The sequence below is a fragment of the Pan paniscus genome, chromosome 15 (genome assembly GCF_029289425.2).
Source record: "Pan paniscus chromosome 15, NHGRI_mPanPan1-v2.0_pri, whole genome shotgun sequence".
Lineage (NCBI taxonomy): Eukaryota > Metazoa > Chordata > Mammalia > Primates > Hominidae > Pan > Pan paniscus.
The window spans coordinates 32,421,148-32,434,949 of NC_073264.2; the positions used below are offsets into that span (position 1 = coordinate 32,421,148).

A 13,802-nucleotide genomic window follows, 5' to 3' on the forward strand; every position below is an offset into this window, starting at 1 on the left:
GATTACGGCTCACTGCAGCCTCAACCCCTTGGGCTCAAGCAATCCTCCCATCTCAGCTTCCCAGGTAGCCGGGACCACAGGTGTGTGCCACCCCACTCAGCTAATTTTTTTTATTTTTTGTAGAGACAAGGTCTCCATATGTTGCCCAGGCTAGTCTTGAATTCCTGGGCTCAAGCGATCCTCCTTACCTCAGCCTCTGAGTGCTGGGATTACAGGTATGAGCTACCACACCTGGCCATCTTTTGTTTTTTAAGAGATGGGGGTCTCTGTTACCCAGGCTGGATTTGAACTCCTGGGCTCAAGCCATCCTCCTGCTCAGCCTTCCAAGTAGCTGGAGCTATAGGTGCACACCACCATGCCCAGCTTTCACATAACTTTCTTATATTGTAATAATTGTTCTATTATTGTTGTTAATCTTACTGTGCCTAATTTATAAACTTTATCATAGGTATGTATGTATAGGAAAAAACATTCTCTTTCTCTCTCTATATATAGGATTTGGTACTATCCTCAGTTTCAGATATCCCCAGTTTCAGATATCCACTGGGGGTCTTAGAACTTATCCCCCAAGAATAGGGAGGTCTACTATATATATGCATGTAGGGGTGGGAGGTCAGGTGCAATGAAGAAAGTAGAAATCTTTTTCCTTTAAATATAGAGACGGGGTCTCACTATGTTCCCCAGGCTGGTCTCAAACTCCTGGGCTCAAGCAATCCTCTCACCTCAGTCTCCCAAAGTGCAAGAATTACAGGCATGAGCTACCCTGCCCGGCCAAAATCTATTTTTGGTATATTAAGATACTGTCCCAGCCTATGGAATGATCCAATAGTTCATTCTTCTGTGACACTCCAGCCTCTAAAATAGGACATAAATGCATTTTTTTTTCTTGAGAGAGTCTCGCTTGGTTGTCCAGGCTGGAATGCAGTAGCATGATCTCAGCTCACTGCAACCTCTGCCTCCCAGGTTTAAGCAATTCTCCTGCCTCAGCTTCCCGAGCAGCTGGGATTACAGGCGTGTGCCACCACACTGGACTAATTTTTGTATTTTTAGTAGAGATGGGGTTTCATCATGTTGGCCAGGCTGGTCTCAAAGCCCTGACCTCAAGTGATTCGCCCACCTTGGCTTCCCAAACTGCTGGGATTACAGGCGTGAGCCACCACGCCTGGCCAAATGCACGTTTCAGAGATATCATTCAGCACTGTTCCGTTTGGTTTGTCTGTGTATTGTTGGGGGTAGGCAGTGGAGCCTTTTTTTTATCCTGTTCTAAAAATCCACTTGCAATATCAAGGTTTATGTCTATAAAAATGCAGACAGTCAATAGTGGACTCCAAACCTGAGTTGTTTTTGGACTCGTTCAGGAAGGCAAAAGGAAGGCTTCTGACCCGTGGGAACAATGAGTGGTTTGTGTGTAGATACACCTTTGTATCAAGTAGCCAAGGTCTGGGGAAAGCCCAGTGTAGACCGAAGTGCTATGGAGGGTCTTTCTCAGACACATTAGTTGGGAAACACTGTCCTAGTTGGTAGGTACTTCATCAGTAGCACATTCAGGTAACTGCTGAAACTGGTACACCAGAGTAGCTAGGGAGTGAACAAAATTAATTTTTGGGTCACACCAAAATAGTAGTTGAATTACATCTCGGCACAGATTTTAGAACCTTGAGAGAATAACAGTTAAAAAAAAATAGTTGGTAGGTATCATAAGAAACAATATTTAAGAACTTACAGTTGAGGTGGAGACCCCGGTAGATGTCTCAGAACACTTGACTCATGCATATGTGTACTTACAGGCTGTGTCGCCATATAACTTCACTAAGATGCTTTAAGTGACTTTTCATACTTATATTTGGCCAGCCTTACCTTGTTCTTGGACTTTTTCTGAGGAAGACTCCTAATATTTCAAAAACAGCTATGATTTTATATAAACTTTGTTTTTATTTTTTCTGAGACAGAGTTTCGCTCTTGTTGCCCAGGCTGGAGTGCAATGGCACAATCTCGGCTCACTGCAACCACTGCCTCCCGGGTTCAAGCAATTCTCCTGCTTCAGCCTCCAGAGTAGCTGGGATTACAGGCATGTGCCACCATGCCCGGCTAATTTTTATATTTTTAGTTGAGACAGGGTTTCACCATGTTGGTCAGGCTGGTCTCAAACTCCTGACCTCAGGTGATCCACCCTGCTCGGCCTCCCAGAGTGCTGCAATTACAGATGTGAGCCACCGTGCCCTGCCCGATTTTATGTAAAGTTATCAATTTATCTGCTGTAGCCACCTGCCAGACCAGGGTTCAGCAAGCTTTTTCTGTAAAAGGCCAAATAGTAAATATTTTAGGCTTTGTGGACCATATGGTCTCTGCTAACTACTCAATTCTGCCATTGCAGTGCAAAAGCAACCATGTAAATGAGTGAACATGGCTGTGTTTATTTGTGGACACTGAAATTTAAATTTCATAATTTTCACATAAAATATTATTCTTTTGATTTTTTTTCCCCAACAATTAAAAAATTTTAAAGCCATGCTTAGCCATGGGCCATTCAAAAACAGGCAGCAGGCCATAGTTTGCTAACCCTGGTGCCAGGCTAGTCTTGGTAAAAGCTGACTACTGATAGACATCTTAGAGACTTGTAATTATAGCAGAAGATATCTCTCATAGGCAGAGAATTTGCCTTTTAAACAGGTCGATACTGGGCAATTTCAAACATGCTTTTGGTTCCTTAAAAAACCATTTGAGCCAGGTGTGGTGATACACATCTGTAATCCCAGCTACTCCAGAAGCTGTGGTGGCAGGACTGCTTGAACCTAGGAGTTTGAGACCAGCCTGGGTAACACAGCAAGAGCCTGTCTTTAAAAAAAAAAAAAAAAAAAAAAAAAGCTATTTGGCTAAATCAGGCCTAGTGTCTTTCCTTTCACCTATAAGCACAGATATGGTAATAACTGGAATTTGGAAAATCTACTTTGGAATTTGGAAATACAGTCCCTTCTTCAAAACCAGAAAACAGCAGTATCCCGGTGTTTTGACACACAACATTTAAAAATCATTCTTGGATCTCACTTACATCCTTACTTACATATCCTTATAGATACAATAGTTAAGTTGTGGATCTGGTGTTTTTTAAAAAAAATAACACAAGTAACTGGTCAGTTCTAGCTGAGGCATACTTTAAAACTGAACCCAACCATTGGATCACAAGTGTGTGAATATATATTTCTTCTAGCCTTTCAATTTTAATACCCGTATTTACTATAGAAAAACACATTTCTTTATGTAGTAATTTCAGAAAACACTGGATGATTCAAAATGACAAGTACCTGCTAAAGCTCTTAAGTCTGATGACTGCATTGAAATAGTCACATGACACAGTTCTGTACGCTGCAAACATTTTAATGATTATTGTTGAGCATACATTTTGGAAATTTTTTACTTCAAACGGCAACAAGTTAAATAAATGTTTATAATATACAAAGAAAATACAACCAAAAGTAAAACTTGCTTTAAGTGTGCCTTGCACTTAGACCAGTGTTTTCCCCCTTAATACATCTTCATTTTTGAGCTGCACAAACACACTTAAGACTTTGATCTTCATAGTATGGCATTTAGGAAATAAAAATATACTCCCACCTTAAAGAAATAAAAAGGTTGGTGCATGATTATATGCCAAACAAAGAGAGAACACTAGAATACTCTTGATAGTGCAGGCATCATTAAAAAGGAAAAGAAAAAGCTTGAGATGCTCATTAATTCTCTATGTTTTAAGGAAGCAGGATTTTTGACCAAGTAGCTTAAAAGCCAGCAAAACAGGGATCAGTGACGGCAACTGTAGTGTATGGAGTATGAAATGACAAACTTTACACAAATACACTGTTAGAAATTTACCAGTGAACACTGAAGATCTGAGAAGCTGCTCTTTGGAACAGTCAAGTGGGACCACCTTATTCCAGTCACATAAGCCCTTGTAAAGTAACACAGTGTTCTGTGCTATATACTTGCTGGCTGGGTAGTTACAGGATTTGTTTTGTCATTAGCAGCTAAAAAACTTATTCCACATGTTCTTAAAGCCTTAATGGTGGAAAAAAAGGCAAGTGTCATTAGCATGGTGGATCATATACTTCTCTGCACACAAACACAAGAGGCTTCACTAGTATTTTTAAAGTCTCTGATGTCTCCCATTGCACTTCAAAGCTCAATTGAGATGAAAGCCTTTCTCCATTGTAGCAGCTAGCAGGCGCTCTCTCATGATCTCCTCGGAAGAATATTCAGGCAACTTAAGGTAATGCACACATGTATTGACTGATGGATAGCTTGCATCAGTAGCATCAACCTACAACAAGAAAGCAAACACAACAGAAGACCATGAGTTTAAATACTTCTTTCTTTCAAAAGTAAAGTAACTAAATTCCATTTGGATTCCCCATTAGCCAGAGAGCTTGTACCTTGCGTACAACCGTGAGCCTGGGATGCAGGTTAGCCAGTCCACCTGGGGGTAGAGTTGAACAACCAGTGGTAAACTGCAAGAATGCTTTTCTTTCATCAGAAGACATGCCACATAAAACCCTCACAAACCTCAGGAAACCAGGGCTAAAAGAACAAAAATATAGTTATATTGAGTTGACTGCAGATTTAAATGAAAATCACTACCACTACTTTCTAAGGCAGCAACAAGCCCCCTAAAAAACAATATCCTCACACCAGAACAACAACACATCTAGAGACTCTTGGGTAAGTATGAAATGGGCTAATATAAGCTACTTTAAAAATATCCCTGGCCAGGTGTGGTGGCTCATACCTGTAATCCCAGCACCTTGGGAGGCTGAGGCGGGTGGATCACCTGAGGTCGAGTTCAACAGCAGCCTGACAAACATGGTGAAACCCCGTCTCTACTAAAAATACAAAATTAGCTGGGCGTGGTGGCGCACGCCTGTAATCCCAGCTACTTGGGAGGCTAAGGCAGGAGAATCGCTTGAACCTGGGAGATAGAGGTTTCAATGAGCTGAGATTGTGCCATTGCATTCCAGTCTGGACAATAAGAGCGAAACTCCATCTCAAAAATAAAAATAAAAATCCCTCAAAGACTGTCTTGAACTTACAAATTGTAAGAACTAAAAAATACTGACAGTGTATGGGGTCCATCTATTCTGCAACAAAGTCAGCAAATCATAAAAACACAGGATGCACTGGCAAAATCATTTCAAATACAGATAAATATACCAAAGGGGATCTGAAATAATTTTTATTCCAGCAAAATAATTATCTTGTGATACATTTATGTAATGAAATAGTAAATGAACGACATGCCACAACATGGATAAATTTCATAATCATAATATTACTCAAAAGAAACCAGACCACAAAGAAAACAGACTACATGATTTCATATATTAAAAGTTCAAAAGCAAGCAAAACTGATCAACATATGGTGATTAGATTAATAGAAAAGAATATGGTGGGAAGGGGGATTTTTGAAGTTGTTTCATATTCTGGATACCAATTATACAGGTGTGTTCATTTTGAGAAAATCCTCTAAACTGTATATATGATGTGTGTACTTATCTGTTATATTCAATAAAAAGTTTAATATAAACGTATATAGCCCAACAGCTTACAATTTACCAAATTTTAAAAATGAACAATTAAAACACAACGAGGAAAGGAATCAACATCAGCCATGATGTCAGTTGTCTTTTTTTTTTTTTGAGACAGAGTTTCCCTCTTGTTGCCCAGGCTGGAGTGCAATGGCATGATCTTGGCTCACTGCAACCTCCACCTCTTGGGTTCAAGTGATTCTCCTGTCTCAGCCTCCCAAGTAGCTGGGATTACAGGCATCTGCCACCACGCCCAGCTAATTTTTGTATTTTTAGTAGAAACGAGATTTCACCGTGTTGGCCAGGCTGGTCTCAAACTCCTGACCTCAAGTGATCCGCCCGCCTTAGCCTCCCAAAGTGCTGGGATTACAGGTGTGAGCCACCACGCCCGGCCTGCTGTCAGTTGTCTTTTTGTATCCTCCCAGCCTTATCAGTGGATATGCATTCTGGTAACTGTGAGACACCACTGCTTTCTCACTTACTTTATGATACTCACTGAATTAAAGTTCTTTAGAGAATCTGTCATTTGATTTGGGGAATATAAATAATTTTGTTGATCTTAGAAAATAGTATCACATACCTGTCACGTGTATAACCCAGCTTCGGTTCAGTGTAATTGATAATATCCTCTGCTGCCCAGGATGGTGACTGGTTTCCACAAAGAATCATTTGGACTTCTTCATGGCTGAAGGAACTTAATTTCTCCATTGGAAAAACTTTATTAAACCCATCTACATCGTACATGTAACGGAAACACAAAAAACAAACATACAACTCAGTTTCCAAGTTACGATTCCAAAATACCAAATTTCAAACCAAAATACCCATTATCAGAATCAATCTAAGTATCTATCAAGGGATGAATGTGTAAAGAAAATGTGGTATATGTACACAATGGAATACTATGCAACCATAAAAAAGAATGCGCTGGGCACGGTGGCTCACGCCTGTAATCCCAGCACTTTGGAAGGCCGAGGCAGGCAGATCATGAGGTCAGGAGATTGAGACCATCCTGGCTAACACAGTGAAACCCCGTCTCTACTAAATATACAAAAAATTAGCCGGGTGTGGTGGCGGCTGCCTGTAGTCCCAGCTACTCGGGAGGCTGAGGCAGGAGAATGGCGTGAATCCAGGAAGCGGAGCTTGCAGTGAGCCGAGATGGCACCACTGCACTCCAGCCTGGGACTCCAGCCTGAGACTCCGTCTCAAAAAAAAAAAAAAAAATGAAATCTTTTCATTTGTAGGAACATGGGTGGAACTGGAGGTCATTATATTAAGTGAAAAAAGCCAAGCACAGAAAGACAAGTATCACATGTTCCCACTCATATGTGGGAACTTAAAAAGTTGATCTTGGCCGGACAAGGTGGCTCACACCTGTAATCTCAGCACTTTGGGAGGCCGAGGTGGGCAGATCACCTGAGGGTGGGAGTTCGAGACCAGCCTGACCAACATGGGGAAACCCCATCTCCACTAAAAATACAAAATTAGCCGGGTGTGGTGGTGCATGCCTATAATCCCAGCTACTCGGGAGGCTGAAGCAGGAAAATCGCCTGAACCCAGGAGGTGGAGGTTGCAGTGAGCTGAGTTCGTGCCATCACACTCCAGCCTGGGAAACAAGAGCAAAAACTCCGTCTCAAAAAAACAAAAACAACAAAGTTGATCTCATAAAGGTAAAGAAAAGAATGGTATCAGAGGCTGGGAATGTTGCATGTGGGGGTGGATGAAGAGAGGTAGTTTAATGGGTACAAACTTACAATTAAATAAAAGGAGTAAGTTCTAATGTTTTCTAGCATAGTAGGGTGACTATAGTTAACAATAATATATATTTCAAAGAAGCTAGAAGAGAATAATTTGAATGTTCCCAACACATAGAAATGATAAATGTCCAAGATGATGGATGTCCTAAATACTGATTTTATCATTACACATTCTATGTATCAAAATGCCCCATAAACATGTACATATATTATGCAACAATAAAAAAATACCCATTACTGATGAAATGGACAGAAGATGAATATTCAACATTCATAAATGTTTGAATAAACAAGCATAAATTAAGACAGCTTGAAATTAAAACTGTATTTTAAATTAGAAATCCCTGCTTAACATCACAAACGTGAACAGAGAGAGAACATTCAGTTGCTATGGTCAGTATGTAAACTCTTATTACTACTCAGTCTGGAGTTCACCAGCTCTTTCTGTCATACAAGTCAGGCAAAACTGTGTTCTCATTTTCAAAAGTAATTTACCTTGTAATATACTTTGTTCCCATCATGATTCTTTCATGTTAATTCATCCTGATCAAGTAATCTAGAATGTATGCAACCTATGTCCACTTTCTTTCTTTCTTTGTTGAGGCAAGGTCTCCCTCTGTTGCCCAGGCTGGAGTGCAGTGGCACAAACATGGCTCACTGCAGCCTCAGCCTCCCAGGCTCAAACTATTCTCCCACTTCAGCCTTGCCGGTAGCTGGGACCACAGGCACATGCCACCACATCTAGCTAATTTTTAAAAAAATGTTTTGTAGAGATGGAGTCTTGCCATGTTGCCCAGGCTGGTCTTGGAACTCCTGGGCTCAAGCGATCCTCCTGCTTCAGCCTCCCAAAGTGCTGAGATTACAAGTGTGAGCCACCACCACACCCGACCACCATCAATTCTTTTTTTTTTTTTTTTTTTTGTGCAGCGGAGTTTTGCTTATCGCCCAGGCTGGAGTGCAATGGTGTGATCTCGGCTCACCGCAACCTCGCCTCCCGGGTTCAAGCAATTCCCCTGCCTCAGTCTCCCGAGTAGCTGGGATTACAGGCATGCGCCACCATGCCCAGCTAATTTTGTATTTTTAGTAAAGACAGGGTTTCTCTATGTTGGTCAGGCTGGTCTCGAACTCCCAACCTCAGGTGATCCTCCCGCCTCAGCCTCCCAAAGTGCTGGGATTACAGGTGTGAGCCACCATGCCCAGCCGACCACCAGCAATTCTTGACCATAATTTCAACTGTCTCAAAGTGAAAGGAGAGCAATTATGCTAAAAATCCTTTAAAATTACCTCTAAAGGCTTCCATTTGTTTCTGAATACCCGTATGCATACAAAAGTCAAACATCAAATCCACATATTCTTCTGCATTATCCATTGTTATCATCTGCAAAAGAAAATTTGTCAGTATCTAGGAATATTTCAGGAGTGTCTAGTACAACTGGCCTTGCTAAGAGGATATTTCAGAACTTACAACTATATTAAAAGCAAACTTTTTACCTCATCTTCACCACTTGGCTTGAGATCCACAGCTGTAAAACCATATATTCTTGAGGAAGGGCAAAACTGGAAATTTAAACTGGGAGGACAAAAAAGATTAAATTAACTGACATGCAGCTACTACTAATGGTGTTTAATTTTTATAACATTACTATCATCTGCCATCAGTGGGTACAAGAGAAAAAATTAAATAAAATAACATGGCTATCAAAACCATAAATCCCACCCCTCTCCTCCTCCAACAAAATCAGTACACCAGCTTAGAAGTAAGTTGAGGACTTTTTAAATGCAATATTCTGTGGACAAAATCTACTAGGCCAACTGTTATCAAATCTGTCTGGCTTTGCAAAGATTGCATGAAACCACCTTTCTATATTTTACTTCTAACTTATGGCACAAAATTAATGAACTAAAAATTTTGCAATGAATTATGACAGCAACATGTTTTTAAGACTTTTAGGAAGAAACTGTTGCTTTACTGAAGTCAATCACGCTGTGTACAAAAATATATATTTAAAAAAACCTTGAATATATAACCATTTATCAAACACAGTTTACCAACATTATCAGCAAACATTAAAAAAAAAAGGCCTTGCAGTTAACCTAAAATCACAGCTGAAGATATGATAATTACCTGTACATAAAGTAACAGAGTTTTATCAAAAGTTCTGCAGCATCTCAACTGCTACAGCCATTGGTGATAAAGCTGACATACCAACCAATTTTTGAGCTTTGCAAAGTGAATCATATATTAGCAGATGAATTTGTCAAAATATTGTTGGCTCTGGACATTTTACACAGGCATATAAATTCACATTGGCTAAGTCAGGTAATCTTCTAAAGGTTTGATGATTAATAAACTAATATTCTAGTATTCTGAGTGTTGTCTTTATAATATTAAATCAAAGGTTCAAGTCGATCATCAATATTTCCTACAGCATATTACTGTTTTTGACAGACTATTTACTCATATATTGCAAATCAGTGACGACAAAGAAACAAAAGCTTTAAAACTTATTCACCCATTGGATTGAAGAATGTACATATAATGCTTACCCTAAATCCTCTATGCTAAGTGGAGGCCCAGAACCTGATGGATTCTTCAGCACTAGTTCCTGTAATTTTGTGTTCTTCTCATCTTCAGAAAGACCTTTGTTGCTTAAAATTTGGCGCCTCTTGATAGCAAGGTCTTTAATTTCTTTTAAAAATCTGGCTCTGTGTGGGTTTACTAATTCAAAGTCTTCCCAAGTCAAAATTCCATTAAACCAAGCTGGGGGTTTTGGTTTAGGGGGATCAAGAATAAATTCTGATTTTGAATCCTCTTCAAAGCTTCCTACCGAGAGTGAATCATGACCTTCTTCTGTAGAAGCTTCAGACTGACTTTCAGTACAGTGTAAGTCTCTATCACCTCGTGACTCATAAATCAGTTTACTCATATTGCTTTTAATGTCACCCATACACATAAGTTTAAAAAAAGGTTTAGAAATAGGTAAGTCCACAAGTCTATTGTCTTGAATGCATTTGGCCAAGAAAATTCCAAGGAAATGAAACAGTTTCGTGATCCTTTCAAGCTCATCACTATCCTGTGGAAATGGTGCTGTGAACAGTCCACATGACCTCTGCACATAATATCCAGGAGGTTTCAATCCACCTCCAAGATCAACCTAATTTTTTAGAGGGTGAAATGCAAATAAAATTAAACAAAAGGTAATAGAAACTAAGCCTATCATCATCTAAGAAAAAAATCCATAAACATTAAACATCTTCATGAATTTGGCTATCTAAAAGTATATAATTTTATTAAATAGCTTTTGGTGACTAAATTTTATCGCTTTAGAACTATTTTAATTGCATCAAGATTATTCAATAATAAAAGTAGAGTCAGAAACCTGGCTTATGCTCTGAACACATAACCTATTTTTAACACTTTTGAAAGCAGAGTCACAACTCAAGTCACAAAATGAGAAATATTCTTACGTGACGAGATTCATCATCTGGAAAATTATCATCACAAAGCCAAGCTCCCAAGTCAGTTCTCTGGAATTCTGCTGCCACTAGAGCATAAAACTCTAATGTGGGTCCCAAGCCAGTTCCTTCTTCTCCTAAAAACTCAACCTAAAATATGAACAAATAAATTGTGGGTTAAACTTAAAGTTTGGGGTGTTTTTAAAAATAATCTAATTCTTGCCAAAATTTATCATATCTGATCCAGTAATGTACCTTTTTTCAAAATAGCAGTGTATATATATTATAAACAGCACAGAAGTGTTATTTTAATTTTCCTAAAGACAAGAGTCCACTTGTTGTACACTATTACATGCTTAAGCACTGTGCCAAGCATCATTCATACGTTTACTTCTCACAACAACCCTGCAAAATAATTATTTCCTTTTTACACCAAAGGAAACCAAATCTCAGATAAGGAGGTTAAATCATTTGCTTGAAGAAATGATGGTGAACAGACTTTTGTGTGTCTCTGTGTGACACCAAAGCCTAGACTCTTCCACTTTTTAATTTTTATTTTTTGAGACAGTTTCACTCTTGTCGCCCAGGATGGAGTGCAGTGGCACGATCTCAGCTCACTGCAACCTCTGCCTCCCGGGTTCAGGCGATTTTCCTGCCTCGGCCTCCCAAGTAGGTGGGATTACGGCATGCACCACCATGCCTAGCTAATTCTGTATTTTCAGTAGAGACAGGGTTTTACTATGTTGGTCCGGCTGGTCTCAAACTCTTGACCTCAGGTGATCCACCCACCTCAGCCTCCCAAAGTGCTGGGATTACAGGCATGAGCCACTGCGCCTCGCCTCTTCCGCTTATTTCTGAGTTAAAGACACTTTAAATCATTTTTGCAACAGGAAGAGTACGGACAAAAACCCTTAAAGTGATTGCATAAAGTATAATAAAAACTACAGCATATGGTTAAAAAAAAAGATTATCTATATTAGAAGAATGTAAACAACTGGGCATGGTGGCTCAAGCCTGTAATCCCAGCACTTTGGGAGGCCGAAACGGGTGGATCACTTGAGCCCAGGAGTTTGAGACCAGCCTGGGCAACATAGTGAGAACTTGTCTCTATTAAAAAAAAAAAAAGAAGAAGAACATAAGGGTAGGAGGAATACAATCAAAGTCTGTATATAAAGTGAAAGATGTAAAGCCTTGGACATCTTCTAGAGATGTATCATATTTCTTGCAATTAGTTTATGATCCAAAAGTTAAAAACAAACCAGTTGGCTTCACCCCTGTGACAGGAGACGTATTTCCACTCTTCCTCATATAGGGAATACTGTGTATATGAAATAAAACCAACAATGTCCACAGTAACATTTCTAAACTAAATATATTAAATGTCATACTACCATTTGCTATAACATGTCTCAACACAGACCAGTGATATAATACCAAGAACAATTCAAGTGAAACAATATTACAAAACCAGGTGCTCCCAAAATATCGAACAGCACAGTTTAATGTAAGAGTAAAAAAGAATCCCTTGTGAGTACTACTATTTTAGTCCAACTTTGTTATGAAATGGGTAGAAGCCCTCAAGCAGAACAAGCACTTTGCCACCTCAAGAGTGGAGATCTTCTTTGTTGCTCATTAATGGCACAAGACCTAACCCCTAAGGAGGTGGACTGACATCCTCTTATGAAAAAGATGCTCTGCCAGAGGAGAAGGCTTCTGCCTACAGAACAGGAAAACCCCTCTTCATGTTTACCTACCACAGTTTTTAATGCAGTGAAGATACACATTGGGCTGGTTCCCTAAGTGTCATTCCTGTTCCCTAAATCTAATTTTATATGAGATTACCTCAAGAACTGATTTCCGATCTGCATGTATTTGCATGACATTCTCAGCCCATTCCATCAGTGACTCGCCACGTGGAACTTTTACTCTTTCATGCTTGAGACGACCAACTCGAAACTCTCCAGGGTCATCTCGCCTAACACTGCTTGTGGTTCTCGTTCGTTCCACAGTGGCTTCACGTCGGTTCTGTAACCATACTATTGCTCTGAAATAGAAAAATATCTATGAGCTGCAGCATACGTTAACAGCTGAATGTACTACTAAACCAGCAACAGAATTCAAAGATTTAAGAAATTAAAAAATAATATTTTCTCAGGTGATTTTTAAAACACAGTAATCTTTTTTTGTTACATAAACTGCTTCCTGTCACAAGTAAAAATATATGAAACTCCTTTTATTATAATCTGCCTTAAGCAAACTGAGAAAGTACTGGGTCTATATTTTGCCTCCTTATTTTAGCAGTTCAATAAAAATAATAATCTGTTGTCCAAGCCCCAACATCATTCAAAAAAAGGAAAAATGTTTCCTATCAGAGAAATTTAGAAATGATTAAGCTATCTTTCAAACTGAAAGCCACCATCAAAACGGTAATTATAATTTTAAAACAATTTTTCTTTTTTTTTTTTTTTTGAGATGGAGTCTTGTTCTGTCACCCAGGCTGGAGTACAGTAGCATGATCTCGGCTCACTGCAACCTCCCTATCCCGGGTTCAAGTGATTCTCCTGCCTCAGCCTCCCCAGTAGCTGGGATTACAGGTGTGTGCCACCACGCCCAGCTAATTTTTGTATTTTTAGTAGAGATGGGGGTTCTGCCATGTTGCCCAGGCTGGTCTTGAATTTCTGGCCTTAACTGATCCACCCGCCTCAGCCTCCCAAAGTGCTATGATTACAGGCATGAGCCGCCACACCCGGCCACATTTTCTTTTTTTTAATAACAATCCATTTATGGTGGGAGGAAGAACCGATAATTAGGAATAAGAAGCTGAAGGTTCTACTCTCATGTGTGCTACTATTTTCTCATGATCTTAGGCAAATCAGCTAAGTATGTGCAGAATCAATTTCCTCATTTATAAAACAAATTATAATCAATGCCAGTTATCACAACATGCCTATAGTTCTATGTATATAAATGCTTTGTAAATGGCATTAAATGGTACAAAAATGTAACTATCAGGGAA

The 13,802-nt window shown here is 39.4% G+C and overlaps 1 protein-coding gene across 6 annotated transcripts in view; it reads right to left on the reverse strand.

Annotated features, from left to right (window-relative positions):
- Window positions 1–3,354: 3,354 nt before the first annotated feature.
- Window positions 3,355–13,802, reverse strand: part of HECTD1 (HECT domain E3 ubiquitin protein ligase 1) — a 106,031-nt gene continuing 95,583 nt past the window's right edge. For all 6 annotated transcript variants that reach the window (XM_055097451.2, XM_034937390.3, XM_055097449.2 and 3 more), the window contains 8 exons: window positions 12,629–12,830; window positions 10,799–10,936; window positions 9,878–10,485; window positions 8,822–8,900; window positions 8,615–8,708; window positions 6,154–6,304; window positions 4,425–4,569; window positions 3,355–4,312 (listed from right to left, as the gene is read on the reverse strand). In XM_055097451.2, coding sequence (XP_054953426.1) covers window positions 4,175–4,312; window positions 4,425–4,569; window positions 6,154–6,304; window positions 8,615–8,708; window positions 8,822–8,900; window positions 9,878–10,485; window positions 10,799–10,936; window positions 12,629–12,830 — 1,555 coding nt within the window. In that variant the 3' untranslated portion in view covers window positions 3,355–4,174. The remainder of the gene's footprint in view (window positions 4,313–4,424; window positions 4,570–6,153; window positions 6,305–8,614; window positions 8,709–8,821; window positions 8,901–9,877; window positions 10,486–10,798; window positions 10,937–12,628; window positions 12,831–13,802) is intronic.